This window comes from Heterodontus francisci, chromosome 1 (genome assembly GCF_036365525.1).
Source record: "Heterodontus francisci isolate sHetFra1 chromosome 1, sHetFra1.hap1, whole genome shotgun sequence".
Lineage (NCBI taxonomy): Eukaryota > Metazoa > Chordata > Chondrichthyes > Heterodontiformes > Heterodontidae > Heterodontus > Heterodontus francisci.
Genome location: NC_090371.1, coordinates 137,294,329 through 137,320,404, shown reverse-complemented (window position 1 = coordinate 137,320,404; position 26,076 = coordinate 137,294,329). Strand labels below are relative to the sequence as shown.

Below are 26,076 nucleotides of genomic sequence, written 5' to 3'. Positions count from 1 at the left end.
TGTCGGTCACCATAAACTGGTGCATTCTCCGTGATAACACCTCTACCAATCAGCACTCTCATACAGTATAGATTTGTTGCTTCTCTTACATTGGTGTTTTTGCAAATTGTCCTAATGAGTGCAAGACGAAAAGTTTCAAAAAAATGTCTCTATTTTCAGCAATACTCAAGTTCTGTACAAGATTATTAATTAACCCTTTCTCATTGCACAATACTAGATCCAAAATAGACTATTGCCGAGTTGGTTGCTCAACATACTGATCTAGAAAACTGTCTTGTATGTATTCTATGAACTTGTCCTCCACATGATTGCTGCAAATTTAGTTTGCCCAGTCTATAGGAAGATTAGAAAATGGAATTCAACAGAAATGTGAGGTGATGCATTTGGGGAAGTTAAACAAGGCAAATGAATACATGATTAATGGGAAAATACTGAGAAGTGTAGAGGAAGTAAGGGACCTTGGAGCAAATGTCTGCAGATCCCTGAAGGTAGCAGGTGAGGTCAATATGGTGGTTAAGAAGGCATATGGAATCCTTTCCTTTATTAGCCAAGGTATAGAATATAAGAGCAAGGAGGTTATGCTGGAACTGTATAACTCATTGGTTAGGCCACAACTTGAGTACTGTGTGCAGTTCTGGTCACCTCATTACAGAAAGGATGTAATTGTACTAGAGCAGGTGCAGAGGAGATTTACGAGAATGCTGACAGGACTGGAAAAATGCAGCTATGAGGAAAGATTGGATAGGCTGGGGTTGTTCTCCTTGGAATAGAGAAGGCTGAGGGGAGATCTGATTGAAATGTACAAAATTTTGAGGGGCCTGGATAGAGTGGAGGTGAAGGGTCTATTCACCTTAGCAGAGAGGTCAGTGATGAGGGGGCATAGATTTAAAGTGATTGGTAGAAAAATTAGAGGGGAGATGAGGAAAAACTTCTTCACCCAGAGGGTAGTGATGGTCTGGAATTCACTGCCTGAAAGGGTAGTTGAGACAGAGACCGTCAACTCATTCAAAAGGAGTCTGGATATGCACTTCAAGTACCGTAAGCTGCAAGGCTACAGACCAAATGCTGGAAGGTGGGATTAGAATAGGTGGATCGTTTTTCGGCCGGCACAAACACGATGGGCCAAGTGGCCTCTTTCTGTGCCTTAAATTTTCTATGATTCTATGATTAACCCCCTCTACCCCATGACCACTGTATTAACTTCGTTACATGCACCTCTAATTTCCTGATTTATCCTTTGTCCTACACTATACCTACTGTTAAGGGGGTCTTTCACCAGCTCCCACCAATATATTCTGCCCTTGGTGTTTCTTAGCTCCACCAAAACTGATTCTACTACTTGATTTTCTGAGCTAAGATCCTTTCTCTCTACTTACTGTCTTTATCCCGTCCTTTATTATCAGAGCTACCCCTCCTCCATTTCGTTTCCTATTGCCACCTATCTCTTCTAAAAGTTAAGTATCCTAGAATATTTAGTTCCCAACTTTGGTCACTTTCTAATGGCTATTATATCAAACCCATTAATTTCTATCTGTGCTCTTAATTCATCAATTTGTTGATTGCTTCATGCATTCAGATATAGTGCCTTTAGCTTTGACATTTTTTCTAATTTTCCCTGACATCACCTTTGTCACTAATGCCCTATTACCTCTCTTAGCCCCTTCTTGATCTACCATGCTTATTTTTACCCAAATCGCTGCTCTCCTCCAGCGCCTTGACATTTCCCTTACTGCTTTGGAATTTTCCCTTTCCTGAATCCTCCCACCCTCCCCTTTTTAGTTTAAAGCCCTGTCTTCTGCTTTAGTTATTTCATTTGCTAGGACACTGTTCCCAGCCCAGTTTAAGTGGAGCCTGTGCTAACGGAACAGCTCCTTCTTTCCCAGTACTGGTGCCAGTGGCCCATGAAGTAAGACCCCTGCCCCCACAACACATTTTCAGCTACGTGTTTAACCTTCTTATCTGTGTATCCCTATGTCACTTAGCATGTGGCTCAGTAAAAATCCAGCGATTTAAAAAGCAGGACCTCAAGTTAATAATTTGGACCCTAACTCCTCAAATACTCTCAGCAGAAGATTATTCCTAGTTCTACCTATGTTGTTGGTTCCTACATGGGCCACAACAACTGGATCCCCACCCTCCCACTCCAAATTCTTGTCTTTAACCCTGGCACTGGGCAGGCAACACAAACTTTGGAACTCTGTCGCAGCTGAAGAGAATAGTATCTATTCCCCTGACTATACGTCCCCTATTACTACTAGATTCCTCTTCACTTCCCTTACTTAAATGGGCTCCTGTACCATTTTGCCCATCCATCCTGTAGTCCTTGTTCTTATCCACACAGATAGTTGGTGAAAGTTAAGGGTTGAAGCTCCTCCATTTCTACATCCTGGATCCCCGTACATGCCTGATTCGCAATCGCCCCCTCCTGTCTCTGACCATTGACGGCCTTTGAAGTACTACTTAACCTAAGGGGTGTAACTGTGTCCAGGTAACTCTTCCCCCTCCCTGATGCCCTGCAATGTCTGCAGCTTGGATTCCAACACATCAACTTTGAGCTGAAACTTGAGCTGTACACAATTACTGCAGAAATGGTTGTCCAGAATTGCAGTGCTGTCCACAAACTCCTACATCCTGCAGTTGAGGCACACCATCTGCACTGCCATGTCTATTCAGCCATATTAATTTATTTATTTGATTAGTTTTGTTTTATTTTAGTTCTATTAATTAATTGGTTTATCTAGTTTAGATTACTAATTTAGTAAAGTAATAACGTTACAGTTTCCTAGTTTAGAGGCAAAAGAAAACTGCTTTTTTCAAATCTCTGCTTGGATTTCATCTCCTGCTCTTTTCAATTTAAAAAATAACTCCGCAATTACTGTGCACTTCCTTACCTCTGAGTTCTCCGATTGAAGACTGCTTTTGTTAAAAAAAGAAATTATTTGCTGTTTACTCACCCGATTTACTCACTCTCGAGTTCCTCCTGCTTACTCGCTGCGACGTCACTCTATCTGAATTCTGAGAATCCTCTAGTGTTTGCAACTCCCTTGGTGCTCTGCACTGATTGGGGATTTTCCCTCACTGCTGCTCCTTTTTAAACACAGGCAGCTCCTCCCTCAGTGCTCCACGTTGAGGGGTGTTGCTCCCTCACTAACGCTCCTTCTTAAACTTGTTGGGCTCCTCCCTCAGTGCTCCGCGCTGACTGGAGTATCTCCCTCACTGCTGTTACTTTTCAAACAGTCGGCTCCTTTCCGTTCTGCATGCTGAGAGGAATGCAGGTGTACAAAAAGTGAGAAAGATAATGAGATCCTGTAATAATTGTGAGAGCCATACACAGAGAAAGAGTGGAAAACAAATAGAAATTCTGAGAGAGGTTTTCAGAAGAATTGGTGAGTGGGAAAGAAGCAAACACACGGTTACAGGGGATATTTTTATAGTTTGTAAGCATTGTGTTGCAAAATTACCTAGTTTTTATAAAATTACAGAATTGTAGAATTACAGTAAGCAGACATAGTTTATAACAATATTTGAACATCTCGATATTCCTGCCTTGTAACTCACTCAGTATTCTTTGTTCTGTATTTAAGATGAGGACATCTGCTATTAGTTTTCATTTTCAATTGATTCTAAAATTACTTTGTTCTGATCCTGTCTGATTTTTTTTATTTGTACATGGGATGTGAGCTTTTGGCTAGGCCAGCATTTATTGCCCATCCCTCATTGCCCTTGAACTGAGTGGCTTGCTAGGCCATTTCAAAGGGCATTTAAGAGTCAACCACATTGCTGTCGGTCTGGAATCACATGTAAGCCAGACCAGGTAAGGATGGCAGATTTCCTTCCCTAAAGGATATTAGTGAACCAGATGGGTTTTTATGACAATCGACAATGGTTTCATGGTCACCATTAGACTAGCTTATTTTTTAAGTCCAGATTTATTAATTGAATTCAAATTTCGCCATCTGTCATGGTGGGATTCAAACCCATGTCCCCAGAGCATTAGCGTAGGCCTCTAGATTACTAATTCAGTGACATTACCACTATGCCACCACCTCCCTTTGAGAAGCTGTTTGAAGCCTGAGTGGGTTAAAATCACCTTGGAAACGATGGAAAAGAAATTTGAAAAAAGTGTAAAATGGACTACCAATTTGCTCTTGCCCATGTTGCACTACTGCCCCAGTCGAGTTTCGCCCCTGGGGATTTTAACCAGATTGATTATTGATTCTTTTCTTCTTTTGCTATTCAAAGTACTTTACTTTTAAAATAATGCTTATTTTGTCCTTTAGGCGTAATATTCATGGCGTATCAATGGAGAAAATTAAAGCAATTTTAGAGCATTATGAGCGTCATGTGACAGTCAGCACTATAATGAGGTCATCGCAACCCATCTTGCCTGAAACAAAAGCTGTAGAACTGCATTCCAGTGAGAGTACAGAAATTGGGTAAGTGCCCTCAAGTAGTTTGTACAATGGGATATCAGTCTGATTTGAGTTTTTATTTTCTAGAGCATGTTGAATTGGAGGGTAAGTACATCTTTCTCCTACCACCTTGTTTATTGAGTTATTCTGCAAAAATGAGGAAGCTTTGGGTTTGTTCATGTCCTTACCTTGGTGCGAACTGTAGGTTAAAAACTGTACCTGAACGGAATTTTTTTCTTCTTGTTGGTGGTGATATTATAGGTTTAAACATCTCTCAATATCTGTCTTATTACAGAAGGAGGAATTTTAATCTATATAAAATCTAGGTTGTTTTTGCTACCATAAGTGATCTGGACACACTGCATCTGAATAAGGTCAATGACTTCTATTTGAACAAGTGTAAAATCTTGCCAGTGTAAGAACTCCTTAGAAGGCAGCTGCCAGCATATTGTCAAATAGGTCAGTTTATTTAGTGCTATGCTTAGGACTGAAGCTCCAAGATTCAAATCCCTATAGGCAGCACCGAACCTATGAACCTTCCATGGTGGATGTAATGAGCACCATACCTTGAAATGTGAGGAGAATGCAGGAGACTGTGGGCTGGGTTTTAAGAGCCCGCTGCTGCTCTGAGCAGCGGGTGCAAAAAATGGCGGGCCACACACCGGAGATAGATTTAAATAGCCGGGGCGGACTGTCCGGCGCCGGCAATAGCATCAGCTGCCTGTGCGCAGGCACTGGTACCATTTTTAAAAGGCAGCCAGCCCTTCCAGCATATTTAAATTTTTAAAGACGTATTCCCCCCACTCCCCCACCAAAATTTAACAAATAGAATTGTAACGCCCCTTTCCCACCCCCAAGTAAAAATTACAATAAATATTTGCTCTTTCCCCCAAAACACTTAGCTTTTGAATTTTGACCTTCACCCACCCCCACACTGTACAAAGTTGAAAGTTCACCCTTCCCACCATCCCCTACACTGATGCTTATTTGACCCCATTTCCTCCCCCCCCCCCCACCACAGTAAAAATCTTAACCCTCCTCCCCACCAGTGTCACACCTGCTTTCGGGTCACGCCTGCGTTCCCCATACGGGAAATTGTAGGCTCGGGAGTGCCAGCCGCCGCTCCGAAGATTGCAGCGGACCTGGAAGTTTGCTGGTAAGTCTTATTAAATTTATTCATCTTGACTTAAATATTTAGATTCAGTTCCCGTCGCTCAGCGGCAGGGGGGTCGCCACAGAGCTTCACCGCCGCCGGGAGGATCGGGCCGGGCTCTCCTGGCATCGATCTCTGTGGCAGGCCTCTGCCAGACCCATCCTCCGCCGCCCGTGCTCCCCCCCCCCACCCCCTAGCCATGGAGCCCGACATCGGGGGGTCGGTAAAATCCAGCCCTATGTTTATTCCAGTCGGGTACCAGGCTTTGGACATTCCTGGTTCTTTGCCAATGGAAATTGGATTCAGTGCTGTGTCAAGGATTTAGACTTCTATTAGTTTGTTCTCTCACTCATTCACTCACACACTTGGGAGGATTTTCAGTTACCAAAATCTTTACTTGCCAGTTCAGAAGAGATAGAGGTGTAGGTTGGATGGGGATATAGGATGCTGAACGGGAGGTGAGAGCATTCTTTTGTTTCCTCCCTTCTGCTTCGTGGCCCTACTGTGCAAAATGAGAAATTCCATGAGCTGTAATAATGTTTTAAAGATTACAGGTAGGTAGAAGGCTTGGACAAACAATTCTGTGCTGCTGGGACTTATTTTGACTGTTAAGGCAAGTGGTACTCACTATGGACTTACATACCTTTTAGAAAATTGTTTTGAAACAAGTTAAGGATTAAATGTACAGGCTTCATAAATTTATTACCATTAATGATAAGTCATGTTCCAAATTTGTCAACCAGCTTAGAGCATTTACTTAAACCTTAGAAAATCTCATTCTGAGCTTATTTTAAGTTCAAACATTTACTTGTTTTTGGCTGTATATAGAGCAATAAATGCAGACGTGCATCCTGTGACTGTGACAGCAGGGCCAGCGGCTTCTCCAGACTGCCAAGGTTTACCTCACTCCCTGATGCCTCCTTCAGATTGTACAGTAGATCCATCAACTACTGAAACACACGTAGCATTCCCTGATGAGGTGGAGCAATGCATATGGTCGCCTGCAGAATTCCCCAGTGAAAGCAGAAAATGTGGGACTGTACATGACACTGACAATACTATGAGATATTCAAAATTACTAAATGGAGAAAACATAGATCAGGCTGTTGGGTCAAATGCCAGCAATTATAATTTAGCATCTCATTCCAAAATTGAAGATGAGAAAAGGAAAGTAATCAGTGCGAGCACTATCAAATCCAAGGCTGAAGCATCAGAAAATACTGATCAGTTGAAGTGTCACACAGATAATTTAACACATTGTAATGATGTGCCAACGGCATTTAGTACATCTATTGGTCAGAGAATTAGGAGAGGGAAACGGCAAGGTGCAGATGGTACAAATAATGCTTTAGAAAGAGAAGGAACACCAAAATTACCAGTTGAAGAAGATCCATCTGCAGAAAACACTTTGATCATAAAAGATCCACAAGCTGTAGAACAGTCTAATCAGAATATTGAACCAGAATCCTTGAACTTTGTTGGAGATTGGCCAGTAGCAGAAACATTGAAACCCCAAGATCAGAGGAAAAGGAGAACCAGAAAAACATCAGAACAAAACATGAGAAATAAGGACGATCTAAATCAATCAAATAACTTGGAATCTGTCATTCCAAGTGATTCATTAAAAGAAGCTGCTGGCAGTTTGGTTGAACAGAAGAATGTAGAAATCTCACAAGGAACAAACAACTTTGAAGCTTCTATAGATAGTTTTGATGATCTTTATGTAATGTCTTCAATTGCTAAAAACTCTATTTCAGAAAGAAATTCTGAAAAATGTGGGGCGCTTAAAAGTCCAGAAACATTTGAAGAGCAAATTTCAGAAGCATTGTCTGAAAAGCACATAAATAAAAAATCTTGGCAGAATAGGAGAGTAGGAAAATCCTGTAAACTAGCACTAACATTCACTGGTAGCAGTCCCATCTCTGCAGAACCTCTGGAGCCTGTCCCCTTGACCGCTGGTCAGATGGAGAACTCTATTGTAATTTCAGATAATTCAGGACAGGACAACTCAACGCAAACTGCTCCTGAAGATTTTGCACTCTTATGGAAAATTGAGAATCAAAATGCTAGTTTTATTGAGTTTAAAATATTGACAGGAACTGTAGATGGATTTAAACTAACAGATTTAGATGCAACGAGAAAATCTGTAAATCCTAAGGAATCAATTCCTGATAGACTTCTGCATGATAAAAGCACATATGTAGATGAAAGTGCCTTTGCTAATAAAGTGGAGAATTTGCAGATACTTAGTGATTGTTTTAAATCTGTTCCTTTTGAAGATCTGAATGATTTATATGAGAAATGTAACAAAGATGTAGAATGGGCAACCAATTTATTGCTTGATTCTGGTTTGAAACTTTTAAATGAAGATTCAGTGAATCAACCCTCCGTTACAGACCATGAACCTGTAAGCAGCAGTATTGCACAAATGAGCCAAATGCCACAAACACAGAAAATAGACTTGAGTGAACAGACACCAAATGACAAATCTACACCTGTAGCAAATCAGTTGTCTAATGCTAATAAAATTACAACAAGCATAAACAGTCAATCATCAGAAACAAATACAGAGCATAATGAGGAATATCTGGTATCTTATCTTGAATGTGAAGATGTAAACCCATCATCTGACATTACTACGGAAGCTGTAATTGTAGCTGAAGAGTTGAAAAGAACAAATGCCAGTCAGACATATAACATTGATTGTGAACAGTTTACTAATCCAAGAAAGGAATATAATGCAGGAGTTGAAAACAATGATTCAGTGCTGAGGAAGGATTTGGTAAATAACAATGCAATGTGCATAGAAGATGACTTATCTGTTTCTTCAAATGTGAAAATAAGAGAAGAAACAAACGTGGGTTTATCTGAAAATGTAGACATACATGAGACCACTTCATTATCGAAGCCAGAATGTAATTCCTTTACAGAAAATGTAACCGAACATCAGTCCGGCTCTAAAGCAGTAAAAATTACAGCACAAAAGGAAAATGAAAATGAAGTGAAGACCATTGTAGATGCAAATACAGATCAGGATGGTTTAGGATTGCTGTCTGATCCACTGCGCATTCAAGCTTTGGAATTGTACTTGCCACCAGAACTGGCAATTCAACTTAATGACCTGTTTGGATCGGTAGGCCTTGATCCAGGTAAGTGAGGAGTTTGTTCACTTAATTTTGTTTACATTTTATACTTCAAGGAAGGAATCAAATACCCTGAAGTAGACATCCCTATGTGTGTCTGTAGAGTTCATCAATCGTTATGCTATGCTTGGCCTTTTTAGAAACATCAAAAAAAGTTCTTACACGATATAGCAGAACCTTATTGGAAAATATTCTGCCAAAACTAATTTTAAAAAAAAATTCAACTTTACCTTAAATGAAGTGCTTAAATTAACTTCCTTTGGCAGTTTCATGTTCTAACTTAAGTTATGTAATGTTAAAGCAAATTTCTGGTCCTTTTTCTCTTGATGATATGGAAATATTAGCATTTATATTTACAAATGCAAGCTGTTTTTGTCACTAGTCTCACTGAAAGTCTTAATTATAAATACAAGGAATGTTCATGTTTCCAAATTGTGTCATGTCTTAAATACAAGAGGATAATGTTTGTAATAAAAGAAGTCCAGTTAGCCCATCAATTCTACTCCATTTTGAGTCCAAGGGCAGGGGGGGCATAAAATTGGGACTTGACATCCCAACCCAATTTTGTTGATGGTAAACAGGGAGGATGGAGAACTGACATAACGCAGCAGGCAGACAATGAAGGTAGTTAAGCGACCTATTGACAGAGATTTTACTCTCTATTTTAAATTTTAATAATGGTGCTTGGGAATCACGGGGCTTCAGAACCTTGCCTGGTAGAGGGAGGTGACATGGAGGTGGGAGCTTATTGCTGGCTGTGAAGGGAGGCCATCGAGAGAGGCAGCATCAACTGCCAGGCAGGATGGAGAAGGGAGGGTATCGGGAATTGTCTGAAGAGTTTAGTTTAGTTTAATTTAGAGATACAGCACTGAAACAGGCCCTTCGGCCCACCGAGTCTGTGCCGACCATCAACCACCCATTTATGCTAATCCTACACTAATTCCATATTCCTACCACATCCCCACTTGTCCCTATATTTCTCTACCACCTACCTATACTAGGGGCAATTTATAATGGCCAATTTACCTATCAACCTGCAAGTCTTTGGCATGTGGGAGGAAACCGGAGCACCCAGAGGAAACCCACGCAGACACAGGGAGAACTTGCAAACTCCACACAGGCAGTACCCAGAATTGAACCCGGGTCGCTGGAGCTGTGAGGCTGCAGTGCTAACCACTGCGCCACTGTGCTGCCCTGTGGGGGCAAAGGTTCTAGCACTGTGGGGGAGCCACACCAGGGGGACAGCAGGCAAGTGCTACACATTAGGTGGGGGGAAGGGTGGGGGGTGGACCAGTGGCAGTGACGGCCTTGCACTTAGGGAGGGGGACCACCTATCATGGGCCTCATTCATCCTGGCTTCGGGGACCCCGCTGAAGAGGAGTTACAGCAGAGCTGGTGTGGTCCAGGCACCAGCAGTGGCCCCGCAGTGCCCCTGTGAGCCCACTGGAGGGTCAGCATCGGCTGCCAGACGCTGGAGAAGGGCACAGAGGGGAAAGCCAACAATATGCTCTGCGCAGAAGAAGCTGCCCTCCAGAAAGGGTCTACCTGTCAAGGCTAAACTATCTGCAGATGTCCGAGAGGCAGTGCCAGCGAAGACTCTGCCTCTCCAGGGAGGCTGTCACTGACCTATGTGCTATGATGCAGGATGAGCTGAGCCCCAGGGGACTTGTTGGAAATTTAATGCCAGTGGTGCTGAAGGTCACAGTGACACTGAACTTCTATGCCTCTGGATCATTCCAGGCATCTACTAGAGGCATGTGTGGGATCTCTAAGCCAGCGGCCCATCGGTGCATCAAGGAGGTCACCAATGCATTTTTCAGGAAGGCTGGCGACAATATGTGCTTCCGCACAGATCCCAGCTCTCCAGCTGAGGTCCATCAGGCTCGGGGCCATCATTGGATTTCTCAAGGTTCAGGGTGTCATTAACTGCATACGTATGTGGCCATCAAAGCTCCTGCACACCAGCCAGCAGCCTTCAACAGAGAGGGCTTCCACTCCCCCAATATGCTACTAGTCTATGACCACTGTAAACAGATCCTGCAGGTCTGTTCAAGCTCCCAGGAAGTTGCTACGATGCCTGTATCTTAAGGTTGTCCCAGGTTACTGGAGCTTTTCCAGTCTTCTGTGCACCTTCAGGGATGGATCCTTCGAGATGTGGGCTACCCACTGAGTACATGGCTACTGACTCCTCTGAGGAGTCCTTGCACAGATGCAGAGGAATAGTACAACACCTGCCATGGGATAACATGAGCTACCATACAGCAGGCCATTGGTCCACTCAAGATGAGATTCAGGTGCTTGGATCAGTCCAGTGGAGCTCTTCAGTATGCCCATGCAAGGGTCTTGTATGTCGTAGTAATCGGCTGTGCACTGCACAACCTGTCACTGCAAAGTGAGGAGCCATTGCACAATGAGGATATTGAGGAATATGATGTCTCCTCGGACGATGAGGATGTGGAGGGGGAAGCTGGCCACGACCCCAGGGACAACAGGGAAAACGAGGCTGGGTTGAAATAAAGCACCAAAGGCCATATATAAGAGGAGGGGATCTTCTGAGTTAGAAGCTTATTTTTATTATCCATGACAGCAAATGCTACCCTTTCTATTTACATCAGATATTCACCCGTGAATTCTTTGTGCTTCTAGGTGCTCTTTATTCGTTTGCTTGCATTCCTACTTGGTGCTTCCCTTTGGCTAGGGATGACCTTGGTCGTCCTCTGGATGTCTTAGGCCTGGAGGGCCCTGACATGCTGAGGGTCTCCTGCACAGTACTACCCTCTGTCATCAGGATTGAAGGAGGATCTGGCATCACTGACGGAGGGGCTGAGGAACTGCTGCCCACACCAAAAGCACCCTGAGAGGAGCCCTCAACTGCGGGAGGCAGCCGCTTCTCTTACCTTGCAAAGCCTCCCTGCTGACCTGAGAGAGTAGAAGATCTGGTGGTGCCTCCAAGTCCCTCGTCCAGTTCTCGCCTTACCACTGCTGCCTTGAGGGCGTGGTCAAGACAAGGGTATGCAGGTCACGCTGACTGAGTGCTCTGCTGGATGTGGCTCTCCAGGAGAGCCGCCAATCTCTGAATGGAGGGTGCCACAGATGCACCAGCCAGGGACAATGCAGCATTCTAGGCCTGGATGGATTCCTCTATCGTCCGCACTTAGGCATGCATAGCCTCTGGCATCTCTGCCAGATGTTGCCTGATGTCGCTGCAGCTGCAGCATTTCCTGTGATGCTGGTGACACCAGAGGAGCGTCATGAGCCTGGGGCTCAGCATGGGTCTGGCCTCCCACAGTGCCCTGACTATCAGAGACTTGGACTGTCACAGCCTCCGTCAGCTGCTCAGGTTCATAGAAACATAGAAAAATAGAAGCAGGAGTAGGTCATTTGGCCCTTCGAGCCTGTACCGCCATTCAATACGATCATGGCGGATCATCCAAACTCAGTATCCTGTTCCCGCTTTCTCCCCTTGTCCCTTGATCCCTTTAGCCCTAAGAGCTATATCTAACTCTTTCTTGAATATATTTGATGATTTGGCCTCAACTGCTTTCTGTGGTAGAGAATTCCACAGGTTCACTACTCTCTGGGTGAAGAAATCCTTCCTCCTCTCAGTCCTGTGACCCCTGGTTCTGGACTCCCCCGCCATCGGGAACATCCTTCCTGCATCTAGTCTGTCCAGTCCCATTCGAATTTTGTAGGTTTCTATGAGATCCCGTCTCATTCTTCTCAACTCTAGCAAATACAAGCCTAATCAACCCAATCTCTCTTCATACATCAGTTCTGCCATCCCAGGAATCAGTCTGGTGAACCTTTGCTGCACTCCCTCCATAGCAAGAACATCCTTCCTCAGATAAGGAGACCAAAACTGCACACAATACTCCAGATGTGGTCTCACCAAGGCCTTGTATAATTGCAGCAAGACATCCTTGCTCCTGTACTGTAATCCTCTCGCTATGAAGGCCAACATACCATTTGCCTTCTTAACTGCCTGCTGCATCTGCATACTTACTTTCAACGACTGGTGCATAAGGATACCCAGGTCTCGCTGCCCTTTCCCAATCTATCGCTGTTCAGATAATCTGTCTTGCTGTTTTTGCTACCGAAGTGGATAGCCTCACATTTATCCACATTATACTGCATCTGCCATGTATTTGCCCACTCACTCAACCTGTCCAAATCACACTGGAGCTTCTCTGCATCCTTCTCACAGCTCACACTCCCAGCCAGCTTTGTGTCGTCTGCCAACTTGGATATCTTACATTTAATTCCCTCATCTGTATCATTAATATATATTGTGAATAGCTGGGGTCTTAGCACAGATCCCTGCAGTACCCCACTAGCCATGTGCTGTGTCCACCAGGTTGTGTGCCAGAATCTACCCACCAGCCGGAGAGTATCTGCGCTTCAGAGGCAGCAGGCTCTCCCACAGTCTCTGCGGCTCTTTGTTTACCTGCATGAGAAAACAGAAACGTTGAAGGGTCAAGGGCCTCCCTTCCCGACATAGCAAACACCCCAATGTATGCACTGGAGGCCTCATGAGCAGCATGGCTCCATTGCTGCCGATGCACACATGTCCCCATGGCGACCTTACTGTCTTGGGAAGGGGCCCCATTTCTCCATCTGTAACGCAATGTCCATCCTGCGGTCATGACAGCTTCATTGCCTCCTCCTCCATCAGGCTCAGGACAATGAGATTTGGTAGTCCACCACCAGTCTTGGTCCGATCTCTGCGATTGTGTGCTGACTTCTCCTGCAGACACAGAGATGAATGATGTTGGTCTCCCAAAGGGGACAAGCCCAAAACACATGCTGGTGATAGTCCAGCAGTTACAGATAGGGGCACTTAGATGCCTCCTGCATGTGTCGCCTTTCCATGGACGTGAGGGGGGTTTTCAGTGACAAAGGGCCGTCTTTCAGCGTCATTTAGCATGCCTCAGGCAACTTGCCTTTATGCCCTGACCTGTTGCCCATAACTGGGTGGGCACTCCCTCTCCACCCAACACACCCTTCTGCTCTGACACATGCAAGTTCCAAGAGGTCAAGTGTTTGAGGTACTCGCTTACACAGCCTGGATGAAGTCATTGAGCCGCTTGCAGCACTGGATCCAGGTCCATGAGGTGACCCCACGGCTGCTGACCTCTTCCACTATCTGCAGTCCCTGGGGAAGAGGACCTCCCACTTTTTCCTGACAGCCTATAGGAGAACTTGTAGGGAGGTCACCCAGGGTCTTTCTTCTGCCATTGTTGTGTTGCTTCTCTCCCCTGAAGCAATCCTTGTATTTGGCAATCAAACAGTGAATGCAAGGCTGGCAGCCCTTTTAAATATGGCACCAGCACCTGCCACAGCATCAGCTGATGCCAGCGCCTCCACCCCTGCCTCCGTCCACTTCATTGGACGGTCCCCACGTCTCATTAACCTTGCTGGGACCTGTAGCTTCTGAATACAATCTGGCCCCATGTGTGGTGATTCTGTCATGAATTCCTCTTTTGCTCCCATTCCGCTCCTCCCCTTCTTGTTAATCCCCAACTTCACAGATTGCTGTTACTGACCCTAGCACAAGAAGATTTGTTTGCATTTTTCTATGTAATTCTATTCTGTAGCATTTGTTTTGATCATTCTCACTGTTCTCTGGTACTTTGCCTATAGTATTTATATAAATTTCTGTTACCTTTCATTGACAAATAATGGGGTCTAAGAAGACATAACCCTATCAAGGAAACTTCGAACATGTTTGTCTCTCAGAGCTGGTTTACCTTTTAAGGAAAGTGTCTAATCATACAAATTAGTCATATATTTTTTTACATAAATAGCTTAAATCCTTCATTTAAAAAAAAAAGTAAAAATATTTGTAGACCGTGGTAAATTATGGAACAAACTGGTTAGACACAATTCACTGAAGAAAGCAGTAATCTGTGATATCCTTTCTCAAATGTTTCCCTGAATTTCCGGAAGTCATTTAAGAGCTGAATAGAAATTTTAAAAGTGTCTTTTAAAAATGATCTACAGTAAATGACCTGTTTTCCAAATGTTCTTTTTTCTCCCCAAAATGTATAGTACTGTGCATTGGTTATATTGTTGTTCCTTTGGGTTTTCTCCGGGTGCTCCGGTTTCCTCCCACAAGCCAAAAGACTTGCAGGTTGATAGGTAAATTGGCCATTATAAATTGTCACTAGTATAGGTAGATGGTAGGGAAATATAGGGACAGGTGGGGATGTTTGGTAGGAATATGGGATTAGTGTAGGATTAGTATAAATGGGTGGTTGATGTTCGGCACAGACTCGGTGGGCCGAAGGGCCTGTTTCAGTGCTGTATCTCTAATCTAATCTAATCTTTATCATTTACTCAACTTTGAACATTACTGCTTCTCAGATTATTTGACTCCAGAGGAATGTGTTGTCCAGATGGATCTGAATTTGGCAAAAATTATTCATCAGAAGTGGAAGGAAACCATATTGGTTCGTATACTTTTTGTTCACGTTCTTATCTAGAATCTATACTCCAAGAGTTCGGAAGCCCTTAAGACATGCGTTGATTATTTATTGTGATTGGTATTTATTTCCATGTGGTGTATTCTGCATGAATAGGTAGTGCAGGCTAATAGGAAAATAGGAAGAGTGTATCGGGGTAAAGAGTATGAATATCTTTTTATTCCTATTGTAATCAGGAAGGCTTTGTTAAGTAGGTTTGCATCTTATCGATGCAGTTTTTAAGATGTGATTTATATTTTCCAAAACTGTTTTCATTAGTGTTGAGATTGTACTGTGAACAATCTTTCAAAAAGTATTGTGTAATGTAAAGAAAAAAAATGAAGTTATTAAGCTATTTTGCTGATGGACAGACGGAGCAGATTCAATTTTGTCACTTCAGGCAACTTGGGAGTGATGTGAAGTGGTATTAAATTCGGAAATCTATTTCCTTTTTCTCTTACTGTGCTTTTTCTTTAAAGATACAGCTTTAAACGCCAAAATCTTAATATTCTGCAACTAAAATTATGTAATAAAATATCTGAGCTTTTCTTTTAAAAGGCTAAAATAATTTGTGAAAACTAGTAAAGCAATTGACAAGCTTTTACTGTGCTGCACTTGGTTTTAATTCCCCATCGAGTGATATGGGGATCGGGCGGGAAGGTGGAGTAGAAGCCTAGGATCAAAATGATCTTATTAAATGGTGGATCAGGCTTGAGGGGCCATATGGCCTACTCATCCTATTCAGGCACACTATATATTCCACAGTTACATAATGTGTGTAATTTTAAAAGTAGCGTATTATCTTGTAATTAATTGTTTGATTAGCTTATCTTGCTTGCATGTGACCTATTCTGTTTTCCAGGAACGACAAAAACAAGAATCTCTGTCATACCAACTCCTTTTGGAAGGTAATAAATGTTATTAATGCCTTAACTGAAGACCCAATTCATTTTGTTCCCAAGTGATTTTCATTCTTATGAAATGATGTAAGTGTAGGGCACACAGAAGTAAGGAGGAAGAGGAGCCTAGTGTTTCTGATACTTGGACGAACAACGCATATTGCAACTTCAAATCTTAATCGTTGCAAGTTGTGAAATTAAATTTAATAGATTTGCTAAATTGTGGATTAGCACCAGAAAATAACCGTGAATTAATATAAAAGCTAATTCATTAATGCCTCAGGAGCCTGCCACCCCTACTCTGTCCAGCCTTATATACATGTCCTGTTCCACAAGGAGAATAAACCCACCAGATATGTGGACACAGTCCTCAATATTGACTCTGGACCCTATGAAGTCTGTGCCTCCTGCTAATCACACTAACCACCCCTTTCTTCCATGTTGTAAGTCATGGAGTGAAGGAATATATTTTAGGTGGGAAACTTTGAAATCTTGCCTCCATAGTGAATATATCCTCCATTATCTAGTGTGGCATTAAGTCTATGCTAAGTGGGGCAGACAAAAGACTAATCTAGCAATCCAAAATGCATCTATGAGGTTCTGTGGACCATCAGGAGCAGAATTATGTACCACCACAATCTAACCTCGTGCCTGGCACATCCCTGATTCTCCAATCATTATCTTCATTGGGGAATGTAGGAGAATGTGGCATGATCATTATCAGTAACAACGCGCCATTTGGGTTCTCCTAGAACCATTTGATTCCGGACGTGGATACAGGACCTAATTGCGTGGAAAGATGAGAGTAGCTGTTGTTGACATTAAGGCAGCATTCTACTATGTATGGCACCAAACAGCCCTGGAAAAACTGAGTACAGTAGGAGTCAAAGGGACCCCACCCCCCCCTCCCCGCCATTGTTATGTTTATTTATGGCCAATTATCACAGCCCTGGAAGATAACTGCAGGCATTTCTCAAGAAAGCATTCATGACCCAATCATCTTTAGCTGTTTTATGAATGACCTTCCTTCCATCACAAGGCCTGGCGTGAGGTTGTTTGCTACTGATATCAGAGTGTTCGACTCCAGTCACAGCTTCTCTGATGATAAATATTTTTAAATTCTTGTGAAACTCTCTTCCTCATTCTTAGGTTGTCCCACACCACATGTTTGATTAGAACCTGTTCTTAAGTCCCTGCTGTGAAATTGGTTCCAAGGAAAAGTAACTATGACATCGATTACAGCAGCATGGCAATGATTCGGTACTTGTTTGTGGATATCACGGGTGTGAACCACATCAGAACTTCACGAGAAACAGAACCAGCTCCCATTCCTTGTAATAAATTTCACAACTTCATTACATTGTATGTTTAATGTGAATTAGAAGCTATAAAAATTGTAACATTTCCTCTTTAGGTGGCAATTTATCTGAGAATTTAAAGTGGGAGCTTGAGGATGAAGTGGAGGAGGAAGAGGAGAATGTTTCTACTTTGAAATGTGATAAAAAGCCAAAGAAAAAGGATGGAAAGAAAACTGTCCCTTTATCTACTGCATTGACTGCCAAGACAGATATGGTGGAAGGCTTTCCATTTATGGACCATTGGCGTGCTCGGGTTCCTAGTGTGTCATTAAGGGATATCATGTCTGAGGAGATGGAATTTCAGGCAAAACAAGACCAGGTATGCATATCTTTGCATGCAAAACACAGTTTATTCAGCTAGGTTTATTGGAGTTTATTCTTCTCACTTCTTAGATCTGATTGATGATACTGAACAGCAGAGATGAACTGTATTTATAACCTAAATTAATTATATCCATTGATTTAGGAATATGAAACCTATTTTAAAATGGACAGAACTTGATATTCGCATGTTTTCAAATTCAGTAATGCCAGCAACTTTTTGGCCTTCAGAAATAAAAGGTTGAGATTATTGTAAACAATTGATTACTAAACTGCAAAGATACAAAATGTTGAGTGTAATGGTAGATGTAATGCCTGGTACTTCATCAACTTTATGAACATAAAAGCATTTAAAGATGAGAGCAGACCAAGCAGCCCATCATGCTTGTCCCTCTGGAGTGATGCTGAATAGTGGTGAGTTCTTTTCTGTGCCACAGTGAGAAAATATATTTAAATACATTTTGATTTTTCAAAAAAATGTTCAGTGCAAAATGTAAGGCACGGATTTTTCGGTAGTAATGATGGTGAAAATGTCGGCGTTTGCCATCATACATACGAACCTACGAATTAGGAGCAGAAGTATGCCATTTGGCCCCTCTAGTCTGCTCCGCCATTCAATAACATCATGGCTGATCTGTTTGTGTCTCGAATTCCACAATCCCATCTACCCCCAATAACCTTAGATTCTTGTTAGGCAAGGGAATCAATCTCCCCATGCCTTAACAATATTCAATGACCCCCCTCCACCTCCTTCTGAGGCAGAGTGTTCCAAAGTCGCACAACTCTGTGAGAGAAAAAAATTCTCCTCATCTTTGTCCTAAAAGGGCGACCCCTAATTTTAAAACAGTGCTCCCTAGTTCTGGACTCCCCCACAAGAAGAAACATCCTTTCCACATTCACCTTGTCAAGACCGTTCAGGATCTTATATACTTCAATCAAGTCTCCCCTCACTCTTCTAAATTCCAGTGAATACAAGCCCAGTCTGTCCAACATTTCCTCATAAGATAACCCGCTCATTCCAGGTCTCAATCTAGTAAACCTCCTCTGAACCACCTCCAACGTATTTACATCCTTCCTTAAGGAGACCAAAACTGCACACAGTATTCGAGATGTAGTCTCACCAATGTCTTGTACAATTGAAGCATAGCATCCTTACTTTTATTTTCAATTCGTCTCGTAATAAAGTATAGCATTCCATTAGCCGCCTTTATGACTTGCTGCACCTGCATACTAACTTTTTGTGAATCATGCACTAGAACACCTAGATCCCTCTGCGCCTCGGAAGTCTGCAGTCGTTCTCCGTTTAAGTAATACTCCGCGTCATTACCCCTCTGAAACTGCCAACAACGTCTGGAGTCCACGCATGTCCAGTTAATCGTGGAAATTCAGAAGTTGCCATCAATGATTCAGCACTTCTCCATAGGGTGCACCGTTGAAGTCCCCGCAGACTGCAATCTGATGAGAACTTACCCTTTTATATTATTAGCCCCACTGTAAAAGCCCTTGAAAAAGTTATACCTTGTTGAATATGGTGCAACTGCAGTTCAAAATTACTGCTGAAACATTTGCCTGGCCCTGAAAACTAACTTTATATTTGTGGAATGCCAAATTTCTCCATTTTGATTAAAGCACATATTTTTAAAATAAGTTTTCTTTTAAACTTTTTAATATTTCAACTTCACCTTAATTCCATGTGTATGTCCAATCATGTGTCTCCGGTTGATGTAATGCGTCAAGTGTGTTAGCGTAATAGGTGGCCCGCAGCAGTTAGTCTGCTTATCACCTCTCTCGCTTTCAGCTCTCGCCACTGGCTAGCAATACGAATAAAAATATTGTGAAAAAGAGAGCCAAGTGTATAAGCTTCTCCCTGTCAGTACATAGGCTCTCCATCAGAAAACCCTATGTAGTGCCTTTTCGTGGCAACATACATCAACTGGGTACCCTGTGCTCCCAGGCTAAAACTACAGGGGACTTGGAGGAGGCCTGGCCCCCAGATGCATAGCATGCAGGCCCACTGCCGTGTGGTTCCGTCCTGATGCCCATGAACCAGACACCCAGCTATGGGTATAGGCACTCCAGCAAAAACATTGTAGTAATATCCAGTACGGTGGTGTCAGGGGCTTCACATCGAAGCTCAATATTTGATACTTTTCAAGCTGGACATCTTTAAGAAGCAATCCAAGTAGAACATAAAAGTAAATCAAAATATTCCACCAACATTACTATGGAACAGGCATGGCCTAATATCCAAATTTCCACGATGAAAGAAAAGTAAAGTGCACATACATTGTAAACATTAATGCCATATTCTTTGACAACTCCCTTAGATACATCCTTAGACACTTGCTCAGCTGACTTGAGAACAGTGGTGTTAATTTTGCATCTTTTCCTGGATGGCAGTGTTATATTTTTGAGTTTCTATACTAGATATTTTTCTTGAAATCAGTGCCACAGACTACTCCCATAAGTAACCCTGTGCTCTTTATAGCCTTTACTCTCCCAGACCTTACTGCCCAGCACAAAAGTGGAAGAGACATGACTGCAGTGTTTCCAAGTGTCTTTAGGCAAAAGTCCTTCATGGACAGTTATACTCTTCCTTCTCCCAAAGTCCCCACCATCATAGACACCAGAATCCAGCCTATTTGGTTCACTCCACATGACAAGAAGTGGCTGAGTGCACAGAACATTGTAAAAGCTATGGGTGCTGACAACGTCCTGACTGTAATACTGAAGAACTGCTTGCCACTCCCCTATCCAAGCTGTTCCAGCATGGCAACCACCCAAAAATATGGAAGATTGCCCAGCTCTGGCAAATAGTTTTTCTTCTCAGTTTAGAGACTTTGAAGCATTAAAAACTCCCTTAAAATTTCAATTCCTTGCCACTTTGTAAGCTCTTTACATTTTCCTGGCACTTGAATCTGCTGCACTGTTGGTTTTTTTTCCCCCCCCATGATCTTTCCAGCCATCCCCTTTCAGGTGTTGCTACATTACCTACTTTAGTCTCTCTCTCTACCCACCCTCCCAAATGGCCAGTTGCCTATAAGCAGTATGATTAACACAGGCAGCTCGCCTTCTGTATTTAAATGAAGCCCAAACACAAAATTTGATTGTGCCTCCTACCAACCCACTTATTACACTTAAATCTTCTCATGTTAATGGGAGCGGGGAGCAACATTTTACCTTTTTAATATCTGTTTATGGTGTAGCTTTTTATGGCAAAGGGCAAGTACTATTTAATTCAACCTTTTCTGATTTAGATATTTCCTTCTTTACCAAATATCTTCATGACCTCCTTAGATCTTTTTGATTAAAGATCGTAAATACAAACCAAATTCCTGTCTCTGGTGAGATCGCTTACAGATTTCTTCCCCAAATGCTTTTGGTAGCAATGTGCCCTCACCCCTTCCACACCTCAGCAACCCTGTCTCCTTGGAACAGCAGAACCTGTGACTCATCATGAACAGCAGCATGAGAGATCTGCTCTTGTTTAATAATCTCTTCAGATTTGAGTAATGGTACAGCTCTTACCACAACTTCCTATCTTTTTATATGAGCAATTGATGTTTTTGGTTACTGGGTAGAAACATAAATTTAGAAACGTGGTGTAAGGTCCTGAGCGATTTTACTCAGAAATTGTTCATGTTTACACTACAATAGAAAAGAGAGTGGAGTTCAGATTTGTTTATGGTGTAGTGTAAGAAGTATTACCCAATGAGGGCAAGTTTTACCAACCCTTTTTGACATTCTACTGCATATTATGGGATTCCACTCTTCATTAAAATTTACAATACTGACAAAGTGTATTAAATGAACACTAAATTATCTAATAATGATTATATCTATCATAATTTGATTTACTTTTTATTTCTTATAGTCCATTATGAGATCTCTCCAATCCACAAAAGATTGTGCAACTAAGTTGAAGGAAAAACACCTCCTAGAGATGTTTCCGGGCATTGATAAGCACTTTATCATGGATATGTATAAAGACAACAAGTGAGTTTGAATCAAAATTTCATACAGCAGTTAATTGCAATTGTTAATTTTGGTGTTTTAGGTGTTATTACTGTATTAGATCATATCTTCAAAATATTTTAAATCTTAAGTTTTGAACATACAAAGCTTTACTGATTTATTCAGCACTCTTTAGTTTCCTCTTTCTGTTAGTTGAAATCCATTTTCGTCGTCCAGTCCGATAGACAGGTTTTCCAAAGCTTTAAAGCCTAATGTTGGATGTGTAACTAATGAATGGTATTGAAATTCAAACCTAATGTAAATACTTAGTGCCAAATCTTATAGTCTATGATAAATTGCAATAGTAGAGTTCAGAGGTTTTTTTAGTTTTTCAATATAAGCCAATTCCTTGTGAATTCTGTTATAAGTTTATCTTGCAATTTAGAATTAACAGACTTTCACCCTTGATTTGGTTATTTTAATTTAAGATTATAAGTGAAATAAAATGGAAAACTTTTTCATGAATTCAGAATTTCCATCAATGTTTGACTGATTCTGGATTTTATGACGGGAAACTTCACTTTTGAGCTTACGAGTTAAAGAATGGGGGATTAGTCAGAATTCCACCAAATGCCATTTTTTAAAAGAAAAATGAACATGATTTATATAGTGAGTGGCAAGTGTGATTTCAAGCTCTATCTCTACTCCCTTTGCTCTATCTCCTCTGAATTCACTACTCTGCTCTTCTCCGTCAACCTCTCCTTCCATATAAACTCTTCCCTGTGTCCTTGACATTGCCATCTCCTGCCTCTGTATGGTCTTGATCACAGAATAGGCCATCTCAATCACTTTCTCTTTCTACATCTGTTCCTTTGATCTACAAGGGATTCAAGGATTATGGGGAGCAGGCAGGAAAGTAGAGTTAAGGCCACAATCAAATCAGCCATGATCTTATCGAATGGTGGAGCAGGCTCAAGGGGCTGAATGAGCCGACTGATCTTATTTCATGATCTTATGAAAAGCTTCCCCAGGTCACTTTCAAAATCGCAATTGTGTAACTTTTGTCTTTCCATTTGCCACAATACTTCTGTAGCTGACGATTTGCTCAACCACTCCTCCATCTCGACCATCTGTTCATCCTCTCCTGCATCCCCTACCCCCTTCCCCTTGCCTGACACACCAAACCTGCTTCTTTCTCTCATTTCTCATCTATCTCCCTTAATGTTCTCTTTGAGCTCATTGATTCGACCTCTTTGACCCTTGACCTTTTTGCCATTAAACTGCTGACCAAACATCTTCATTTCCCGGTCTGCATGCTAGCTGACATTGTAAATGTTTCTCTCTCAGGTACTGTTCCCAACCCTTTCAAAACTGCTGTCATTGCTCTGCTCCTCATAAAACCCATGCTCAATTTATCTGTCTTTGAAAACAACTGCCTTCATCTCCAACCTTCCTTTCCTCTCCAAAGTCTTTGAACATGTTTCCTCCCAAATCCATGCCCTGTTCCCACAACTCCCTATTTAAGTATCTCTAGTTGGGTTTCTTAACCAGTGCCACAGCACTGAAATAGCCCTACCCAATCTAAAAAAATACTTTGTGACTGGTATGTTATCCCTCCTTCTCATCTTTGACTTCTCTGCTGCCTTTGACACGATTGATTACGCCATCCTCAAACAATACCTGTCGTTCAGCTTGCTTGATTCCATGTTTATGTATCTGATCATAGCCAGAGCAGTTCCAACAATGGCTTTTCTTTCTACCTCCACATTGATACCGTGTAGCCCTCCAGGGATCTCCGATTCCTCATCTACATGCTGTCCTTTGGTAACAGAACCTGCTTGTAGGAGATCAGTTTCCATATGCACACTGATTGTGCCCAGCTCTAGCTCTGTATCCCTTGTTGCTCCTGTGTAATTGGACAGCTTGTTCAACATGCAGTCTTGGATGAGCTGCAATTTCTCCAAGTCAATATTTGGAAGACCTCAGCATTGTATTTGATCCTGAGCCAAGCTTCAGACCTCATATCCTTTCCATCATAAAGACTGCTTAATTCCACCGCTAACACTGCCTGCCTCCATCCCACCTTAGCACATCTGCTCCTGCAATCCTCATTTGTACCTTTTTCACCTTCACAGTCAATTATTTGAATGCTGTCTTGGTTGGCATCCCACCCCTTAACTGTCTGTAAACTTCAGCTCTTCCAAATCTCTACTGCCCGTACCCTATCCAGCACCATGTTCTGCTCGCCCATCACACTTATCCTTAATGACCTTGCGACTTGAGATGTATCTCTACATTAAAGGTCCTGGATCAATGCAAGTTGTTGTTTCTGTAGCTCTCCTACAGTTCCCTTGCTTTAACTAATTTTTGTTTTTTCACTTTAGCTATTCCTTTGAGCAGACTGAACAGTTTTTGAAGTCTGTATTTGGTGAGCTAGAGTCAACAAAAAACATTCAAGTTCATGAAAGTGTCCATCAAAATGAACCAGCTGCGGGCAGGAATAAGGATAAGGTAAGAAAAGTATTGAAACTTCTTAAAAATACTTGAAGTATCCAGAGCAGGAGTTGGCAACATGTCTCTGAGTAGCTCGCCGGTGGTGACTGGAGCATGCACAGTGCAGGTGCTGGAGCTGGACGGAGGTGGTTGTGTCAGATTTGCAGAGTGCAGGAGAGGAATGCAGCCAGTGGGTGGCGGGGAGTCTTCATAAACACCTGGTGTAGGCCTCAAACAGCCTCAGTAAGAATAAAAGCAAAATACTGCAGTTGCTGGAAATAGGAGCAGGAGTAGGCCATTCGGCCCTTCGAGCCTGCTCCGCAATTCACTACGATCATGGCTGATCGGCCAAACTCAGTACCCTGTTCCCGCTTTCTCCCTGTATCCCTTGATCCCTTTAGCCCTAATGGAAACAAAAATTATTCAGTTGGACATTGACCCTCCTATTCCATGAGCTTTAATTTTCTTAACCAGCCTTTTATACCTTATCAAATCCTTTCTTAAGATCCATATAAGCAACATTAAATTTCACTAGCTGCCGTGGTGGGATTTGAACACATGACCCCAGGGATTGGGGTCTCTGGACTATTAGTTCAGTGACATTATCACTACACCACCATCTCCCCCAATATGTGCAGGGTTATGGGAAGAAGGTAGGAGAATGGAACTAAGGGAATTTCTCTTTCAGAGAGCCAGTGCGGCAGGATGGGCTGAATGGCCTCCTTCTGCGCTTTAACAATTCTGTGATTCTTTGACTGCTCCCTACCTGTTCACAAACTTGTTGCAGCCTCAGATAGCACCCCTCCCCCACATCCCGTCGCTCCAGCTTCAGCTCTGTTTCTCTCCACAGATGCTGCCTGACCTGCTGAGTATTTCCCGCATTTTCTTCTTTTATTTCAGATTTCCGGCATCCGCAGTATTTTGCTTTTGTTTTATTGCAGGCGTTGCTTACAGAACGGAGTCAAGAAACACAACCAGTTTGTATCGGGGTAGGTGTTGGATGCAGAATTCGGTCACTGGTCTCCTGTACTCCTGTGTAGGTCTTTTTTTGTTACATCGTTTTAAGCTGGAGTGCCGATAGAGGAAAGGCTGCTGGGTTTAACCCCAAGTACCTTTGAGCTCAGTTGGGTCCAATAATTTCCAATGTGAGACTGTCAAAGGAGGTAGATTCCAGGAGAGAAGACATTACTAAATGTCCAATTACTCAATGAAGCTACTACTGGGCTTCTGGACACTGGGAAGTACAGTGATCTCTTGACCAGGTTTGCATGCAATGTTGAGTATCACATTGAAGTAAAGTTAAGATCAGTTTTCCTTCATGTAAAATATAATACTATAATGTAATTATAGCTACATATTTAGTTTGTGTATATCTATCCATATTTTTTTCAATATATGTTTAAGTAGCTCGTGACATTTTTTTGTTTATCAGAAGTAGCTCTCACTAAAGAAAAGGTTGAAGACCTCTGGTTCCAGTCACTGTAAATTATTCACTTTTTGGTTTCAGCAAAGAAATACTTGAAATAATCAGAATATTGTAACTTTATAGCTGGAGGGGTTATTGTATAGTTCTTCATGCCATGTATTGCTTCCATGAGAGGGAAGTACAAAGAACAGGAAATAAAGGTGAAAATAAAGCCTGAATACTGTCTTGATATCTCGTTCCATTGTTTAGGTTTCATGCTTATGTAGTTTTTCCATCTCTTTTTTTTTTAGTTTTCTTGTGCCTGTTTTTACGTTATTTTGCTGCAACACTTGTCCAACACCAAATTTGTTACACCTTTATAACAGGGCAACAGGGAAGCAGAGATCGAGATATGTAGTACTGCTTCAGTTGCATAGAATTACCAGTATCACCAGCGATGGTTGACAGTCAATCGCA

At 42.2% G+C, this 26,076-nt stretch overlaps 1 protein-coding gene across 2 annotated transcripts in view; it reads left to right on the top strand.

The window, feature by feature from the left end:
• Positions 1-26,076, top strand: part of n4bp2 (NEDD4 binding protein 2) — a 98,400-nt gene that overhangs the window by 53,915 nt on the left and 18,409 nt on the right. For both annotated transcript variants that reach the window (XM_068036514.1, XM_068036507.1), the window contains exons 6-12: positions 4,281-4,436; positions 6,394-8,714; positions 15,072-15,157; positions 16,032-16,077; positions 17,483-17,745; positions 21,622-21,743; positions 24,086-24,212. In XM_068036514.1, the coding sequence (XP_067892615.1) occupies positions 4,281-4,436; positions 6,394-8,714; positions 15,072-15,157; positions 16,032-16,077; positions 17,483-17,745; positions 21,622-21,743; positions 24,086-24,212 (3,121 nt within the window). The remainder of the gene's footprint in view (positions 1-4,280; positions 4,437-6,393; positions 8,715-15,071; positions 15,158-16,031; positions 16,078-17,482; positions 17,746-21,621; positions 21,744-24,085; positions 24,213-26,076) is intronic.